This window comes from Paroedura picta, chromosome 7 (assembly GCF_049243985.1).
Source record: "Paroedura picta isolate Pp20150507F chromosome 7, Ppicta_v3.0, whole genome shotgun sequence".
Classification (NCBI taxonomy): domain Eukaryota; kingdom Metazoa; phylum Chordata; class Lepidosauria; order Squamata; family Gekkonidae; genus Paroedura; species Paroedura picta.
Window position 1 is genome coordinate 35,942,402 of NC_135375.1, and position 18,614 is coordinate 35,961,015.

The window sequence follows — 18,614 nt, forward strand, 5'->3', positions numbered from 1 at the left end:
AGACACCCAAAAAATAGAACATATCTCTCCCCCCCCCAAAAAAAAGACATCTGTTAACAATATTCTTTTCTGTAAAACAAATTACGGCGCAACAGTCTCCTCTTCCTCCGGGGAAGCTGCAGAGCCATCCCAGCCAGGAGGGGAAGGAGAAAGTAGCCTAGCACTGCACATGCGCAAACGAGACGGGGAAGGAGATTGGTAGTCGGAGGAGTCTCCTCCGGGCTTGAGGGAAGGCGGAGAGAGGGGAGCCTGTGCGCACGCGTAGGAAGCCCGGCGCAGGAGAATCTCCTCAGAAAACACAAAGTCTGGGGAGGAAAGTGCGGCGGCGGCGGCGCCCATGAGGTGAGGTAAGGTGAGGTGGTCGGGCGCCTGCCTGCCTGCCTGCCTGCCTTCCCGCCCGGGGGTGGGGGGCTCAGGGCAGGGGTCGCCTCCCGATTCGCGGTGGGGGGGGTGTGGCCGCTGTGGCGGTGGGCCTCAGAAGCGAGCCCGGCGCCCCTCTTTCTGCATTGCGGGAGGGGGCGTGGATTGTCTCCCCGTTTCCTGCGCCTGCTCTTCTGGCAAGGGCGAGGGGAGAGGGCGTCCCAGTGCGAGCGAGCCTTGAGCTCCTCAGTCTGGGTCTTTGTCCGTGCCCCTCCTTCCCCCCCCCCCCGGACCCCCGTTTCGCGTTGCCATAGTCTGGTCACCTTATGCACTACGCGGGGGTTGCTTGCCTCTGCCTTCCGTGTTACGTGGCCGTTCTCCCCCTCCCTCATTTTTCCTCTCTCGGGTTGTCCTTCCCCAGTTCCTGTTCCAGCTTTTTGTTCACACGGACTTTTCTGGGATTGGAGATCTAAACTCAGCCTCGGCTGAGTAGTCCAGTGCAGAAGTCTTTAGAAGTTTTGAACGTACCTGCCTGTTTTTATGAGTAGAGTGCCAAGCCTCTACTGTGGTTAAAAAAGGCAAGACAATCAGGAATATCAGGAAGATTGTGCTGAAATATAAATGAATATCATTGGGTTATATCATTTATATCACACATGCTAGCCTCAACTTTTCTCTTACACATTGAAAGGGAAATAGGTGAAAAGTGAAATTGAAGGCAGCTAAGTGGATTTGTCATATCAGATTTTAAGGGTATTCTTTCTGGCACTCTTTCAAACGAAAAACCTAGTATTATAACAGTGAAAAGCCGCCCTGGTTTATTATTTGCAATGCTTAATTCAGACTGTCAAATATTTTGACTGAGACAGCTGATACCAGAAAAGTCTCAGGCAGCAGGATTCCTGAGCTCTGAGTAATTAGAATTGCTTTTCCATGGTCAAAACTAGTGCAATGTTGGAAACAAGGCATTATGTCTGTCCAGCTTATCAGTCAAAACAACACAGTATTTATGAGCTTATTTATCCATATAGTTATCCACAGTGGTCACATCTAGACTGGAGTTCTGCAAGTCACTCTATGCAGGCCTGCTTTTAATCTTGATCTGGAAATTACAGCTGGTCCAGAATGCAGCGGCCAGGGTTATCACAGCAACACCATGGAGATCCCATATTTGGCCCATTCTTCAACAACTGCACTGACTTCCAGTCAAATTCTGGATCAGGGTTAAGATTCTGGTAATCACCTTTGAGGCCGTATGTGGTCTGGGCCCAGTGTACCTGAGGGACCACCTTTCTGCCTCTGCCCCTCAAAGAGCTTTACGCTCTGCTACCTTCAAGTGCCTGGTGATCCCTGGCCCCAAGGAAGCTCGCCTGACCTCAACCAGAGCCAGAGTTTTTTTCATCCTGGCCCCCACCTGATAGAATGAGCTCCCAGAGGAGATCAGAGGCCTAATGAAAAAAGCCTGCAAAAGGGAGCTCCTCCTCCAGGCATTTGGTTGAAGTCAACCAGAACCAATTACCTTCCATTACCCCCCCCCTGAGCCACCCTCCCATGAAAATCACTGCTCATTTGTCCAATCCACAGGGCTATCAGCATACAGTAGTTGAATTACTCATCATTGTTCTACTGTTCTATTGTTACTACTGTACTGTTACTATTTATAACTACTGAGTTATCTGTACTGTTCCCTGTTCCACTAAGTTCTAGGTAAACTGTCCTGAGCCTCAGATGAGGGCAATGAAAGTGTTAAGTCAGTTTAATGTAGAGCAGTGGCTTCTGATCTGGCAAGCTGGGTTTGATTCCCCTCTCCTACACATGCATTCCCCCCCTGGGTGACCTTGGGCTAGTCACAGTCCTATTAGAAGTAGAGGATGTAGAGGATGTAGTGATGAGCATGTGAATAGACAGCTGTAAAAGTTGATTAGATAGATTCGTGGAAGATAAATCTGCCAGTGGTTACTAGCCATGGTAACTGAGGAGAGGCACTAAGCTTCTGAATCCCAGAGTCAGGAGGTACCATCAGGGGAAGGTCTCGGCCTTTATGCCATTATCAACTGCCCAGCAGTACTGGTTGGCCACTGTGAGACAGAATGCTGGACTAGATGTATCATTGGTCTGATCCAGCAGAGCTCTTTTTATGTTCTTATGAGACTGTTCATAGATAGAGTTTCACAGTTCCAGCCAATCAAACTATGAAATTTGCAGTTATATGAACCTTTACCAGTAAGTTTTACAGTGGGAGTTGCTTCTGAGTAAACACAGGATTAGGCTACTGCAGCTTTATACTTTTAACCCATCATTAAACAAGGGAACTAAATACCTCTCCAGCTAAAATTATGAGCAATCTTAGTACTAATTATGGATCCTTTCAGGGGTTTTTCATGTCTATGGTTAAGACAGGCATAACACTTGAGTCAGTGGGGCTAAGTTTTTTTATTATGTTTACATAATCATACTCTCTTCTCCAGGGTCAAACTTGGAGAAACGGGCTCTGCAAGTTTTCAGCAGAAATATGTTGCAGATGGAATTTGATGGACTGATGCTGGCAATTTAATTGTGAAATCTTGCCTTCTGTTATTCCCAAATAATTTCAATTATGTTTCATTGATAAGACAATGATTAGTATATAAATGGATCAGTGTGCATTTAACATGTTGTTTTTTTCCCAAGGCTAGTTGCTTGAAGTGGGGGGCGGGGGGAAGGCAGCAAGATCAATGACCTGAACCAGCATTTGATTTACTAGGGTTCTTATACCATACTAAGCCATAAGGGAGGGTAGTATAAAAATGTAATAAAATAAATAATAGTGTATATCTTTCATTCAGATTGTGAAGCTGGAAAGAACCCACTAACTGAGAGACTTGCTGCCAGCCCTTTTTTAAATAAGATACCTGTCTTCACCCTAGAGCAGGGATTCCCAACCAGGAGACCATGGGGTCTGTGGGATCTCCAGAGAGGGTCCACAGCCTTCTTCCTCCTGCCTTAATGGACTCAGCCACCAGCAACTTCCATTACTTCTCTCTCCTGTCTTGGTTCTGTGCCTGGGAGGAGGTGGAGCCTGCATGCTCACTTCTACTTTAAGCCGCCTCTTGCCTATCCCCCATCAGTCCTTCTTGAGCCTGCATGTTAAAACAGGTGGCGATGTCACTTCCAATGACATGTCACTTTCAGGGGCATGATAGGGAGGCATGCCCAGCTGACATCCAGGGCTCCTCAAAGCCTTAAAAATCATTTCAGGTGCTCCTCCATGTCAAAGCGTTGAAAAAAAGCAGCCCTAGAGTCGGCTCTAGCTAGAAAAATGATATTTGCTTAGTGCAGAGACAGTTCTAAACCTTCATTATTAGTATAAATACTAATAAAAAATAATCACTCTGGGTCAATTCTAGCAGCTGTCTGTATCTCCTATACAGCTATGTAGATATGGATTTCTCAGTTTTCAATATTATTATCATCATCATCATCATCATTAATAATAAAAGCCTTATCTTTATATCCTACCATTCCTGCTCTCAGGATTTGACTGATAATTCAAGTTAACTTTTTGACCTGGTATCTTCCCTGGTTCTTAAGCATAATGTCCTTTTCTTGGAAAACAAAACTGAGTTTATTTTAGAAGAGTATGTTCAAAGTCCAAACATTGCCCAGACCCAAGCTGTTTACCAAGACTGCTAGATTGTATGACTTTAGATTGTACTCTGCTCCAAATGCATACATATTTATGTGAACAATATTTAATCGAATGCTCGACAAGTTTCTGAAAAAGGAGGCACCTTAATGACAAACAGATTATTCTTCTATAGCTTTGGAGAGTTACCAAAATACCTCTGGATATATTTGCCGTCCAAGTGTGGCTCATAGATGAAATAATGAATAAGACATTCTTGGCAGACCTTACACATTGCTATGAGAGGGGTGTGTGGGATAATCTAGGATACATAGAGCCGATGCAATTTAAAATCAGCACTAGGGTCCTTTGTAATTTTCTACCCTAAAGAGAGTGATGATGCCATTTGTTTTTATGGAATTCCAATTACTACTTTGGCAACATGGGGTACCTGCTACTGACAGTATTTTTCACCAGTTCATTAACTCTCTGAGCTGATTCACTTCAACTTCCTTGTTTGACTTAATGGAGTCATAGTGAAGGCTGACACAGCATGAGCTTCAAATAATTGTGTTTTTTTCCAATAACTTTCCTGAGTGGTAGATTATTTCTGGGTGCTTCTTCTGTTCATTTACGGGTTTTTCTTTAGCATTGTGTACATGTTCTTCAGATTACACAGACCATAAAGAACAATCACAGCTTATTTATTTAGTAATGCTTTTGATGGCTCAATAAGTTATTATGGGACTTTAGGAGATTTGTTTTATAGTTGTTGCAAAGAAGTAGCCTGCCAGTAGTATTATACTCTTGGGAACTCTGTTGAGGAACATTTCTAACCTAACTCTGGTGGGAGGGGTGTCTTAATAAATTGATGTTAGTAGTGAAATGATCGCCCTACTTTGGGGGCTGAGATATTTAAGAATTGATAAGAATGACCAGTTGGTATAGCATCTTGAATGCTAGGTTTCACTCAGTTTATCCATGGTGATGGGATTGACTCTTGGCATTTGTGCTATAGTATTTTTCAGTTTTGTTGATCATATTGTCTAAGGCAGGGGTATTCAAACTGGACATCTGGAGAGCCACAGTTTGGCCACCACTGGTCTAGGGTCTACATAAAACTGAAGAGAGGAAGCATGTGGTGACATGGTGAAGTAGCAGTTATTCATATCTAGAGTTGTTGACAAGCTGGATGGCCAAAAAGGGCAATCCTGGGAAAACGGTTGACAGTATGGCATATCAAGGTTCAAAGAGCCAATCTGTAATATGGTTGACTTATCTTAAAGGAGCCAGTTTACAACTTGAAGATACTATTAGATCTCTGCGTATATTCACAGTGCTTTCTGTAGCATCTTCAGTGAAATTTGGCTGAATTTTACCACTTGTGGTCTTTCCTTATAAAACTTAGTGTGGCATCAAATATCTGTGTCTGATCACATACATTCAAAAAAGTGGAACTTAATTTTCCAAGGTTTTCTTGAGGTTTGTTGCTAATGTACCTGATTATTCCTTATAGTGGATTTAATTTTAAGTCTTTTTGTAACTTTGTTCCTCTTGCTATAACATTATTACTGAGTTTGATGAATTTCTGTTCTGCTGAGATTAATATTTAAATGTTAGATGATGCTATTGTATTAGTATATCTGTATTATTGTTTTTAGTTATTACATACCTAAGTTGTTTCAGGATCCTGCATGTGTGCTTAAAATGGTTTAGTTCCTTATTTTAAAAAATGATTATGTGTTTTTACAACTTTCATCAAGTTGTATTTCAATTAGACCATGATTATAAAAGACTTTCAGTGTGGTTTAAATTAAAAAAACAACTAGTATGGCTCTTGTTCAGTGAAAATATTAATCTAAGTAATTCCTGAAATAATTGTTTCTTGCTTTATAGGCACAAGAGGAGAACATTCTCACCAGATCAAGCCTTAAAATGGACAGTTACTTTAAAGCAGCAGTTTCTGACCTAGACAAACTACTTGATGAATTTGAACAAAATTCAGGTTAGTTTATTCTTTAAGCCTCCATGGTGCTTGGGTGAGTAGCATTTTCAGAGATGAGAGTTCAAATTAGCAATATTAATGTTTTTCATTGAGTTCAAAGAAATGTCTGTATGTAGGGGTTGGGGGTACAAAGTGTTAGAGCTTATGTTTCATGAATTAATGGAGTTTAGGTAAATGGATCTTCCTAAGATTTATGTGTAGTGTGTGGTGGCATGTGTGTGTGTGGAGGGGAGGGGGAACTGTGAAAAGAAGAATCAGCACAAAATTGGTGCCTGTTGTTTTTCTGGGAAAGCAACATCCTCTCTCTACCTTGTAGGAAGGGGCTGAGAGTTCACCTTATTTTCCCCTGGTTCCTATAGCCTTCTCTCCCACTTCCCTAGTGGCTTTTGGCATTTTGTCCAGGGGGGGTCCCCAGGTTTTTTTTGAGTGTGTTTGTTTGTTCGTATGTATGCTGAATGTAGAATGCTATGGTGGGAGGAGAAGGCAGTGGTGATTAGTTTTTTGTGAACTTATGTTTACCAAATTTCTGTTCTAGCCTAGTGACATTCTAGCCATTTTAATTTTGGTTACTTGTTTCAGATGAACTTCAAGATAATAGAGGTCTAAGTCCACATGATTCTAAGCACCATTTACTTTCTTCAGAATTAGATTATCAGCAGCAAAGATTTTTGGAATCAAATGTGCAAGAGAATAGCTGTGTTGCTACTACAACAGATGAACTCTCATTATCAGTTCAGACAACAATAGTTGCAAGTTCTGAACAACTGAACTTTGAACAAAGTGAGAAAAATGTCACAGGGCTAGATCTTCTGTCTATGGTGGATGGTGGTTCTTCAGAAAAAAGCCAGTCTTCTTCCCTGGGACGATGCAGTATACCAGTCTGTGACCTTATCAGTGATACAGGTAGCTTGAGTTATGTAAAAAGTAAATCCGACTGTGTTCAAAAGTTGCAGCCAGGTGATTTCCAGAGTAATAGTAATTCTCTTATAGGCTTTGATTTAGCATTAGTGCCTGCCACTGCTTGTAATTTGTCAGATGATCGTAGCACTGATTCCTGTTCAGAACAACAGACTGATGGAGAGGTAGAGTTGTGCAGTAAAGAGTTGAATCAGTTGGTACAAATGACAAGCAGCTACACTGAAACAAATGTTGTGGACTCTGTTATTCAAGAAAGTACAGCGGCTTTGAATAACCACGTATTTGATCAGTTAGAACAAATGATAGCACTTGATAGGACCTCAGCTTTAATAACTCAACCTGTTTCTAATGCACACAGTTCCAAAGAAAATATACTGTGTGAAAAGTTAACTTGTGAACCAGTAGTGGATGAAAATACATGTTGTGCAAAAAGTCAAATAGTACCTAAAGGAAGTGGCAAACAAGCCATTTTGGACTATGATAAAATTGAATCAGTCACTTCTAACCCACCAAAGATCTGTGATTTGAATAAAAACAGCTTAGTGTTATCTGATGATTTGCTTCCAACCGAACATATACTAGTTTCAGATAAAACACCAAGCACTGAAGAAAAACTGTGTAATCCGGGACAAGATACCCATCAAGTTTTGAATCCTGTTTCAACACAAGAAGCCTCTGAAGACTTAAAGATTTCTTTGTCTTGTCTTCCCCTTGCTGTATCAATATGTGGGTCATTTGTTACCAGCGAGGACAAAAATGGACAGATGGCTCAGGATGACACAGCAGATGTCATTAGTGACATAACTGTGCACATAGAAAAACATAAGACTGGTCTTCCCAAGTGGGCATTGCATGAAAGAAGAGAGGCTTCTGAACAGGAAGAAACTCTAAGTACAAGCCATTCGGGTCCAGAAGAACCTTTTACAGAGCGGGAGAAGCTGGACAACACTGCCAGTAAATCTGATTTTCTCAGCCAACAAGGGTTTGCTTCTACTTTTGGTGGTTCTTTAGATGCACCTATAGAAGCCCACTGCAGCATGCTGCCTACTGACATTGATGAACGAGCTTCAGTTGATTTAGGGATAGAGGAAGACATTACTGAAAATGACATGCTAGTTAGTGATGCTGAACTTGATGCCTTCTTGTCTGAGCATTGTCTTCAGTCTAGTAGTTTAAAGCCACCAAAAGACGATATTGATGATGAACTTCTGGATGTGGCTCAAGACAAATTAGTAGAAGGTAACAAACATGATTGTTTACAGACTGAAACAGAATTTAAGCAGGTGGAAGATGCTTCTGCTGATAATACAGTATGTATTCCTGAACCTAAAATGGGAATTGAAGCCGAAAAAAGCACACTGCAGGGTCAGAAAGAGATGTTGGATCACATAAATGAAACTAGGACTGGTGTTTCAGGTCTTTTAAATAACCAACAGATTGTGCACAGTGGAGGTGCAAGGCCAAAACAGTTGCTAAACCTTCCACCCAAAGCCAAAAACTGCTCAGATTTTAATAGTCCAAATACACTTGAGAGTGAACCCCATGGAATGAATTGCACAGTCCCACATACTCTCTCAGGTGGGAGACTTTGTCCCGACTCAAGTTCCAATTATAATTATATTGATACACAGAACTTCTTGGAAGGCCAAGCAGGGAGTGTTGCTTCAGTTCCTGCAGAACCTACTAAAGTAGTGGAACAAGCTGTAGTTCTGGGACAGAAACAACCTTCTTGGGTTCCTGATTCAGAAGCACCAAACTGCATGAATTGCCAAGCCAAATTCACATTTACAAAGAGGAGGCATCATTGTCGTGCATGTGGAAAAGTAAGTAATTAAATATAGCTAATCTATGCTGGTTTGTCAACATAGAATTTATGGTGAAGTTCTGTTTGATTAGTATTTCCTTTTAGCAACACCTCCAGCTTAGTTTGACTTCAGCCTGTGTATAAACAAACCAAAATATTGTAAGCCTTATAAGACTTTATAGTTGAGAATACAATGGATAAAAACTTAAATCTCAAAGATGTAATGAAGAGGTACCTCCAGGTGCCTGCAAGCCACTGGTACCTAAGATTTGTTTTGTAGACTGGATGGTGCTGGGCAAAAAAGTACAAGTGCTATGACTGTTTCCTGCCTGTCTTGCCTCTGGGGTTGGGAAGTCTGGTGATTTTTGCTCTTGACACAGACTGATATATTCCCTTCTTATAGAGATTGCTTCTGGGAAAACCAGGGAGGAAGTGAAAGGTTGTCATTTTTTGCTAAAGAAGAACAATTTCTTTTTTCCTTTGTTTTTGTATTCTTTTGTTCCCCTCACCCCCTTCTTTCTTATTGATGAATTTATTTATTACATTTATATATTGCCCTCCCCTAAGGCTTAGGGCGGTTCACATAAAACGTAAACTAGAACAATACATTAAACTCAGTGATTTTAACAAATGAAAGGCAACAGTAATAATAATGACAATAAACAAAGAAATTAACATTGTAACAGAGTAAACAATCTAACAAAACCATGGTTGGTCCGTTCAGTTTTATAGATTCGAGGGAGGGAGGGAGGTTTGGCGTCCCAGTAGATGCTGTTTAGCTTTGGTCTATCTTAATCAAATGCCTGGTGGAAGAGCTCTTTTTGCAGGCCCTGCGGAACTGTGTTAATTCCGTTAGGGCCCTGATCGTTCCACCTGGTGTGGGCCAGGGCAGAGAAGGCTCTGGCCCTTGTTGAGGACAAGCGGACTTCCTTGGAGCTAGGGATTGCTAGCTGGCTGAAGGTGGTGGAGCATAGAGCTCTTGAGGGATGTCGGCAGAGAGGCAGTCCCTAGGGTAAACTGGGCCTAGACTGCATATGGCCTTGAAGGTAATTACCAAAACCTTGAGCCTGATCCGGAATTTGACTGGTAACCAGTGCAGCTGTTGGAGAACGGGCCAGATGTGGGACCTCCATGGTGTTGCTTTATCCTCAGTACATTTCTGATGTTAGGTTGTGAAATTATGGATGACCTCAAGCAAACCACTGTATTTCAAAGCTGAATAGGAATTTGAACACTGGTCAGCATTAGCTTTCTATCCATTTCACCACAGCAGTTCAGAATAGACCAGATGAGAATGTAGCAGGTTCTCAGGTTACTGTATCTTCTATATTTTGCACAATAATCGAGTTAAGCATAAACATGTAAAAAAAACAGTATTGCTGATTTTCCTCAAGTTCCCTATCCTCTAGGTGTCAGTATTATGCCATGGAATTAAAGCTAAGAAATAAAACGTATTTTATATCTGTATTAAATAATTAAGGTTTTCAAAATCCAATTTCTTCAGTTTTTTTGTGAATTGTCTGACTAGAAACACACAATGTTACCATTTTTTTGAAATGATACTTTAATTCAGTTGTTCTCATCTAGGTTTTTTGTGGTTCCTGCTGCAATCGAAAATGTAAACTCCAGTATATGGATAAAGAAGCAAGAGTCTGTATAAGCTGCTATGAATCTATTAACAAAGGTAAAAAAAAAATTCAAGTGAGAAGACACTATAAACATAACTTAAAAAATCAAGATGTATATGGTTATAAATCATGGTTCAAAACAATATAATTTATAATAGTTCTCAAAACTTTTATGTTAAGTGTTAGTTTTTTGGCAGGCAGAGTTAAGCCCTTTAGATATAACAATTGTTATAAAGGAGAAGTCACTTGCCCCACAGAATTTTCATAAACAGGATCAGATAATGATATTCACTTCATGTTGGTGTTCTTCCTATAATTGCAGGTATTACCACTGCTGTTCTTTGTTGACCCTCTTCTCCCCGGCCCACAGTCATGCAGGAAGTGATCTAGGATTGCCGTGTCTTTCTCTTGGCTTACACTGGGATGTTGTATTTGTGCAGTGCAGTGCCTGTCATCCCCAGTGGGCATGCAAAGTAGCTTATACTCTTCTATTGCATCCTTAGTAGAACTACTTAGTGAGATAAATTACACTGAGTCTGTATGCTCACCCAGCAATAAGAAGAGGACTTGGTTTTTATATCCCGCTTTTCACTACTCAAAAGAGTCTCAAAGCAGCTTACAATTGCCTTTCCTCCCCCCCCCCCCTGTGAGGTAGGTGGAGCTGAGAGAGCTCTGGCACAACTGCTCTGAGAACAGCTGTAACTGTTCTAGCCCAAGATCACCCAGCTGGCTACAGGTGGAGGAGGGGGAATCAAATCCAGTTCTCTAGATTAGAAGTCACCACTCTAACCACAAGCAAATATTTTATGTGGTGATAATAATTATATAGAACTATTGCCTTGAAAAAATGTAAGCATATGTTGGACTAATATCTATGAATAGAATTGTCTTGTTGATAATGACCAGCACAGCCCATGGCAATATGTTCCATGAAGGCTACATGAGAAATCTGACATTCCTCCTAATTTCACAGAGCTGTACATAAGACGAATGACCCAGCATTGCTCTCTAAAATTAAATACTAAAGCAGTATTCTCTAAATACGAAAGTATACAATTGACTAAACTGAAGCAGCGCAATGGTGCAGGCATAAGAATGAGGGAAGTTTCTGCATACTCTTCCCACGCCATTGGAACAAAATCTCCCCCAAACCAAGAGAGGAGCATGCATTTGTGCAGGAAGTACAAGGACAAGTACAGGTGCTTGAAATCACATACCTCATGCTATTAGAGTAAAGGTTTCTGAAAGGTAGAAAGGAAAGAAAGTATGATTTCTTTCCCCTTCCTTTAATACCTAAAATAAGTGTATAGTTCCAGCAATATCTTTAATAAAGGATCCCCAACTTACCCAGCTTGAGCTATATTCCCAGCACACTCCTGCTAGGGACTAAGTGAATGCTGCTGCATTTTGCTGCAGATCACTGCTTGTTTTCTTTATAATGACCTTACTAGAGGAAGGATCCTCTGAGGTGTTTTACATCAAAGTACAACAAAATCTCATTTTAAAATAACATTTGTAGAAAAGTCACTAGAGCATGCTTATCAGGCTCAGATGTTCAGGAGTCAGATTCTGAAATATAATAACTGATGATACTTTCCTGATTTTATTTCCAACAACACTTGGTAATATCTTGCATATGTCTGTATAGTTACAACTGAGATGTTAAACCTCCTTGTTTTAGCACAGGCATTTGAAAGGATGATGAGTCCAACTGCTCCTAATTCTAATGCTGGTATATCTGAAGATTGTTCGACTGTTCAACCTTTGCAAGAAGCACAAGCATCTGGTATACTTTTTAAAAACTATTTGCCTAAATCTCAGGTGATGTATTTCTATAGAAATATATCAGAATACCAAATCATTGCCTTCTAGAGATCTCTGAACTATTAAACAGATGTAAAACTACATTATTAGAAAGCAAACCTGTTTGATTTTGAGGTCTTTGAGACATTTGGAGCAGTTCATTGTGCAAGAATAATTGAATACTCATTGGTATTTGCATATTTTGTTTCTTCCTTATTCTACTCCAGGCATGTGCCCTAAAGAACAAAGGAGAGTTTGGTTTGCAGATGGTATTTTACCCAATGGGGAAGTTGCTGACACAACAAAATTGTCATCTGGAGTCAGGAAATCGCCACAGGACCTCCATCCAGTAAGTAATAACCAGTAAGCGAACTAGAACCTAAGGAAACTTTGTGATTGGCCCAAGGGCAACCAGTGAATTTTGTGGCTGAGTAAGGCTTTCTCAGTCACCAGTCAAGGAGGGTGGCAATCTGAGATTTGTTGCAATGGGGGGACTAGCAGCCTTTTATAACAGTTCTGAAACCTATTTTCATTTTAATTTTTAATGCTTTTTTGCAGGGGGGATTTTTGAACTAGAATGATTGTCTGTGAATTCTTGTCATAGGTTGAAAGCCCAGCCTGTACAAGTGAAATTAGACCAAAGGATGAAATGCATGTTGCTGAAAGAACTGAGACCTTGGGTCATTCCACATTAGAAGGCATCGCCTGTTCCCCTGAAGGGCAAGCTGAGCAGTTGTGTGATTCTGACTCTGTGATTCCTCCTGCTACCGAATTCCCTACTGTTGTTGAAGCTTCTGAGCCTCCTGTTCCTTGTGCTGCTAATGAAGCTAACAATATGCCAGTTAGTTCTTTAGATTATGGGATGCTTTGTGGTATTGAAAATTGTGTTAGCAAAGAGATCAGCCTTATTCCTGAGGATGATGGATTGCCACCTCTTCTGCTTGCAAGAGGAGGAAAGGAAGAACGTAAGTTTCCTCTGCAAAATTGAAAGGGTTTATTTATTTTTACAGTGGTGTATTTTTCTAAGAATGGGCACGCTCCTTTCTGCCACAAATGATTTGTTAAATTACACCGCAAAATCAGTTTAGAAACACTATCTGATATTGTGAATTAATAACTAAGCATGTGATGTCATCAAAATATTACATCTGGATAGTCAACTTCTAGATTGTCATGCTCTGCACCCTTATGTTTGGAAATCTGTTTTAAGCTAGAGTGGCAGAATGTTATGTCAACAAGCTCCTACCATGCTGTTACTGCTAAATAACAGTTAAATATATGTAAGCCCTCTGTTAAATGAAAATGAGTATTATAACGTATTCCTCTTCTTTGTGATGGAGGAAATGCTGTTTTTGCTATTTCTTTTTTTCTTTTGGAGTTTTGAAGGTTAGCTTTTCTGGCCTTTTCAATTTTATTGCTAATAGAAAAAACTGATATGTCCAGTATCTTCAAGGGGAAGGACAATTACCATTATTATTGAAAATAATACACAGAAAGAAGGTCCATATCTGTTGAAAAAGCAAGGTCAAGGGTAGCATGCACGAACACAGCCTTAGTGTTTTAGACACCACTTACTATAAAATCTCCTGATCACTAATACAGGTGATGCATTGTTTCCCTCTTTTTAACTATTGGAGCATGTGGTTAACTGTTGGAGGATATATAAAACACTGTTTTTTGCCTGTAATCCATGAGTACAAATAAGAATTCCTCATTTTCCAAAATCTTCAACTGTCTTGAATTTCAATCTCCCTCACTTGTCTATCTCATGGTGGTAAATTTCAAATTATAAATTCCTTGGTTGGGATCTGGTCTTCTTATCCTACGTACATTGATGTTGTTGTATAAATAATAAATTCAACATTCCTGCTGTCCGTTGAGAAGTGCCCCAGGTACATGGGACTCTTACCTTTCCCACATCCCCCATCAGGAAACCGCTGTGGCATGCATAGATTTGATCAGCTGTGCCAGCTCTTCCTCCTGATGGATGGCCGCCCCGACTCTCCCCCAGAAGCATTAGCCAGTTGCCTGGAAGCAGTGACGAGATGGCTTAAGCAGAGTCATCTGAAGCTCAATCCTTCAAAGACGGAGGTCCTGTGGTAAGAAGGGGTCATGTGAGGAAGCGCGCCTGCCCACCCTGGATGGTGTAGAGCTCACTACAGCTCACTCCGCCAGGAACCTGGGTGTGATTCTGGACACTTCCCTCACAATGGAAGCCCAGGTCACAAAGGTAGCACGGCTGGCATTTTACCATCTCCGCCAAGCCAAGCTACTAGCGCCCTACCTGACCCCAGAACACCTAGCCACAGTGATCCATGCGACGGTCACCTCTAGACTGGACTTCTGTAACTCGCTCTACGCAGGCCTGCCCTTAGCCTTGACCTGGAAACTACAGCTGGTCCAAAATGCAGTGGCCGGGATCCTCACAGCAACACCGTGGAGGTCCCACATCCGGCCCATTCTCCACCAACTGCAGTGGTTGCCAGTTGAATTCCGGATCAGACTAAAGGTCCTGGTAATTACCTTCAAGACCATACGCGGTCAGAGCCCAGTGTACCTAAGGGACCGCCTCCCTGCTTATGCCCCCAAAAGAGCGCTATGCTCCTCCGCCACCAACTGGCTAATGGTCCCTGGCCCCAAAGAAGTCTGCCTGGCCTCAACCAGGGCCAGAACATTCTCTGTTGTGGCCCCCACGTGGTGGAATGAGCTCCCGGAAGAGATCAGGGCCCTGACGGAGCTTAAACATTTCCACAGGGCCTGCAAAAGGGAGCTCCCCTGCCAGACATTTGGTTGAGACCAGGCACAACCAACAGCAAATGAAGGGCCCTGCTCCCCTCCCTCTCAGAACTTTGGACCTGTTTGTACCGTTTACTGTATCATTGTTTACACTGTTTATTATTACAACTACCTGTTATTAATATTGTATGGTTATTCATGTGTTATTGATTGTTTTATGTATCATTCATAAGTTCCATGTAAACTGCCTGAGCCCCCGGGGAGGGTGGTATATAAATCAAATAAATAAATAATAACTAAATAATTTAATATTTTGGTTTAGAGAAGAAACAAATAAATTATATTATATTAAACATTCTCTGTGCTTATATTTCTTAGAATCCTTAGTGGAAGAACAGCCTTCTCATAAGCAAGTTGCCTTACTACTTGAAGAATCTAATCCACTGACATTTATTCTAAATGCAAATTTTCTTGTGAATGTCAAGATAGTATCTTGTAAGTATTAATATACAGAAATAAATCTAAATATTTTGTTGTGTCTGGTTGCTACTGTGAAATCAGAATATAGTAAAGTGCAGATAATTTTTTTATATTCCACTTGAAGCTTTCCTCATTTTACCTTTGCTGTCTACTCTAAGCTTGATGTATCTACTCTATGTAAACTTTATTCTCTTTTCTGTAAGGGCATGACATTTAGGGATATTTTATTATTTGGGCTGGCATTATCCTGAGCATTTTTGTAGAGTTATGTAAATAGGTAATGTGATAACTTCAATTTAATTCAATCTGGCAGTGTAGTCAGTTTTGTACTAATTTTTCAGTTATACTCCCTTTCAAACTCTTCACTGGACAGAATTTACTTTAATTTCTTGAGTACACAGAGAAAGTGTCAGATTAAAATATTTTAAGTTATAATAATCAAACAGCTGTTTTTGCTTCACAGTAGCAGCTTAATCATTGAAGGGACCTGTAAATTGAAGACATGTGTATTTCTGCTTCTAATTTCATATATTTGTGGCCAGTAGCAACTGCCTTGTAAACCTTGATCAAGTGGAAAGACAGCAAAAAATGCTTTAAATAAGTACTCTTCCTATATTTTCTAAAACTACAATCCTCATCCCACTTTCTAGGGATAGGTCCCATAGAACAGTGGTCCCCAACCTTTTTGAGGCTGGGGACCGGCAGCAGCAGGGAGGGCGATTGCCCGGCCGCGCATGCGCGGCTGGGCCGCGCATGTGCGACCCGGCCGCACGTGCACGGCCCTGCTTCCCTCTCCCCCCCCCCCCCACAGTAAGAAAGCTTGCCAGGCCGCGAGCTTGCGGCCTGGGTAGTTTTTTACTGCTGGGGGGGGCGGGGAGAGGGAGCCGCGGCCCGGTGGTTGGGGACCACTACCATACAACACAGTGACATTTAATTCTCTGTTTATGTTTAGGTTTGCAACGTGAGCTATTTAAACCACATTAAAGCTCTTGCTAAAGCCTGCTAAATAGGGTCGTAATTTCTAAAAATGAAGTAGAACAAAATCTGATTGCTTCGTCTGTACAGAAGATACCAGCATTCTTATACTCTTGCTACTGTGTGTTTTATTTTTTTAATCATTAAGATAGTTCCGAGAGGTGTTGGTATTTCTCAACTAATGGACTGCATGGCTTGGGACAAGCAGAAATTATTATATTATTATGCTGTTTGCCAAAGGAAGAGAATATTCCTAAAGAAATCTTCAGATTGTTTATCAACATATATAAGGATGCCATGAAAGGTATGAAACTTTTCTGTAGTTTTTAAAGAAATATGTCTAAAATGTTATGAAATGGTATCTGAAGAATCTTTTCTGTCTCTTTCCTTACCACTTGCCATCTCTTTCTCCTATATGTACCCACCTCCATTGCTCGTTCCCCTTCCTCCATAATCTAACTCCTCCTCTAGCTCTTCTCCCCCCCCCCCCCCCAAGATTACTTTAACTCCACCCTCTTGCCTAGCATCCCTGCAGCCTGGCCATGCCCAGACTCCTGACCAGGCTGCTGGCCACGGACAGTGTGACCTGACTAGGCCCTTTTCCCCAAGTTCCTGCCACCCCAGGGAACCTTGAGCCCGATTCTCTAGCTAGCCTCTAACCTCATTATGTGAACGTGGGAGAGTGGGCCCACTCTCCTTGCTGGGCATTCTCTGGTGGTCCACAACGGCTGAGCCTTCAGTGTGGCTTTCTGAGCCTGAGAAGGAGCCAAGTGTGGGGTTAGGCAGCGTCAGGTGGCTCTCCCTCTTTGGTGAGTGGGTGCAGGGATTGTCCTCTAGGGACTGGGGGGTTGAAGAAGTCTGGGTTCCTGGCCAGACGTGTTTTATTCTAATCCCATCACTATCTCAGGATGTTCCTTGGAAAGCCAGAGCACTGGAATAGGAAAGCATTTTGCCAAGTTCATGCAAGCACAGGCTATGGAGCCAAAGGCTCTCTTCGATTCAGAAAAGCGTCTCTTTGTATCCTGCCCTGTGCTCTGGATATAATCCAAAGATTTATCTTCCTTGCACAAAGTGGGGTTTGGATTATGATGATGATGGTGATAATGATGATTTAATTTATTGCCCGCCACTCCTGGAATAGCTCCACATCTTAAACGTATATTAGTAATAAAAACAGTAGTTGATTAGTTTGCTTAAAATGGTAAGGATTTAGGTATAGATATTACAGTGTAGTATTAAAATGATGGTTCTCATAGTAGTGCATAGCAATGAACACAAATATTAGCACTTTGCTTTTACTCTTCTGGATGATATAAATATCTGCATAAATTCATGCATGCATTACTGATCCATCAAACCAAACCAAAAAGTGGGGTGACATGGAAGGGTTATTTTCTGTTTTGCTCTAGAATCTAGATTTATCTCTCTGTACATACGTACGGCAATGGCTGCTGACTAAATGTTTGTTTTTTTTCCTAGGAAAATTCATAGGAAACTTGGAAAATATTACCTTCACTGAAGGCTTTCTTGAAAGCAAGGAGCACGGCGGATTTCTCTTTGTTACACCAACTTTTCAGAAGCTGAATGATCTTGAGTTACCAAAAAATCCATTCTTATGTGGCATTCTTATTCAGAAGCAGGAAGTACCTTGGGCAAAAGTTTTTCCAATCCGCTTGATGCTGAGATTGGGAGCAGAATATGGGGGTGAGTTTTAAGTGGACTGTGCTTAAACCCTCCCTATTACTCCAAATAAGAGCCTCTTGTGGCGCAGAGTGGTAAGGCAGCTGTCTGAAAGCTTTGCCCATGAGGCTGGGAGTTCAATCCCAGCAGCCGGCTCAAGGTTGACTCAACCTTCCATCCTTCCGAGGTCGGTAAAATGAGTACCCAGCTTGCTGGGGGGTAAACGGTAATGACTGGGGAAGGCACTGGCAAACCACCCCGTATTGAGTCTGCCATGAAAATGCTAGAGGGCGTCACCCCAAGGGTCAGACATGACTCGGTGCTTGCACAGGGGATACCTTTACCTTTATTACTCCAAATGTTCTAATCTTCTGAAAAATAATTGTATTTATCTAATGTACAATCCACTATATTGTTTGTGACCACTATATAGTTTGATTTGTCTTGTAACAATAATAACTAAAAATCAAAATTCATCATTGGAATGCATAGTGGAAAAGAAGGGTCATAGAATTTAGCTTACCAGGTCTGACAGCAATTTCCCCCCCAATTTTTGTGTTGTGGATAGAGATGTACACTGTTTCATTGCAAGAGTGTTGCTATGCAAAGAAGAGCTACATT

The 18,614-nt window shown here is 41.4% G+C and overlaps 1 protein-coding gene across 3 annotated transcripts in view; it reads left to right on the forward strand.

Moving 5' to 3' along the window:
• Positions 1-185: 185 nt before the first annotated feature.
• The window catches only part of ZFYVE16 (zinc finger FYVE-type containing 16), a 35,391-nt gene continuing 16,962 nt past the window's right edge, over positions 186-18,614 (forward strand). The window contains exons 1-10 of one of the 3 annotated variants that reach the window (XM_077347470.1): positions 205-347; positions 5,861-5,969; positions 6,549-8,710; positions 10,279-10,375; positions 12,001-12,105; positions 12,350-12,471; positions 12,727-13,087; positions 15,237-15,353; positions 16,462-16,617; positions 17,793-18,017. In XM_077347470.1, coding sequence (XP_077203585.1) covers positions 5,900-5,969; positions 6,549-8,710; positions 10,279-10,375; positions 12,001-12,105; positions 12,350-12,471; positions 12,727-13,087; positions 15,237-15,353; positions 16,462-16,617; positions 17,793-18,017 — 3,415 coding nt within the window. In that variant the 5' untranslated portion in view covers positions 205-347; positions 5,861-5,899. Of the gene's footprint in view, positions 348-5,860; positions 5,970-6,548; positions 8,711-10,278; positions 10,376-12,000; positions 12,106-12,349; positions 12,472-12,726; positions 13,088-15,236; positions 15,354-16,461; positions 16,618-17,792; positions 18,018-18,614 lie in introns of all 3 variants that reach the window. The other 2 variants (XM_077347472.1, XM_077347471.1) reach the window with 2 other exon arrangements.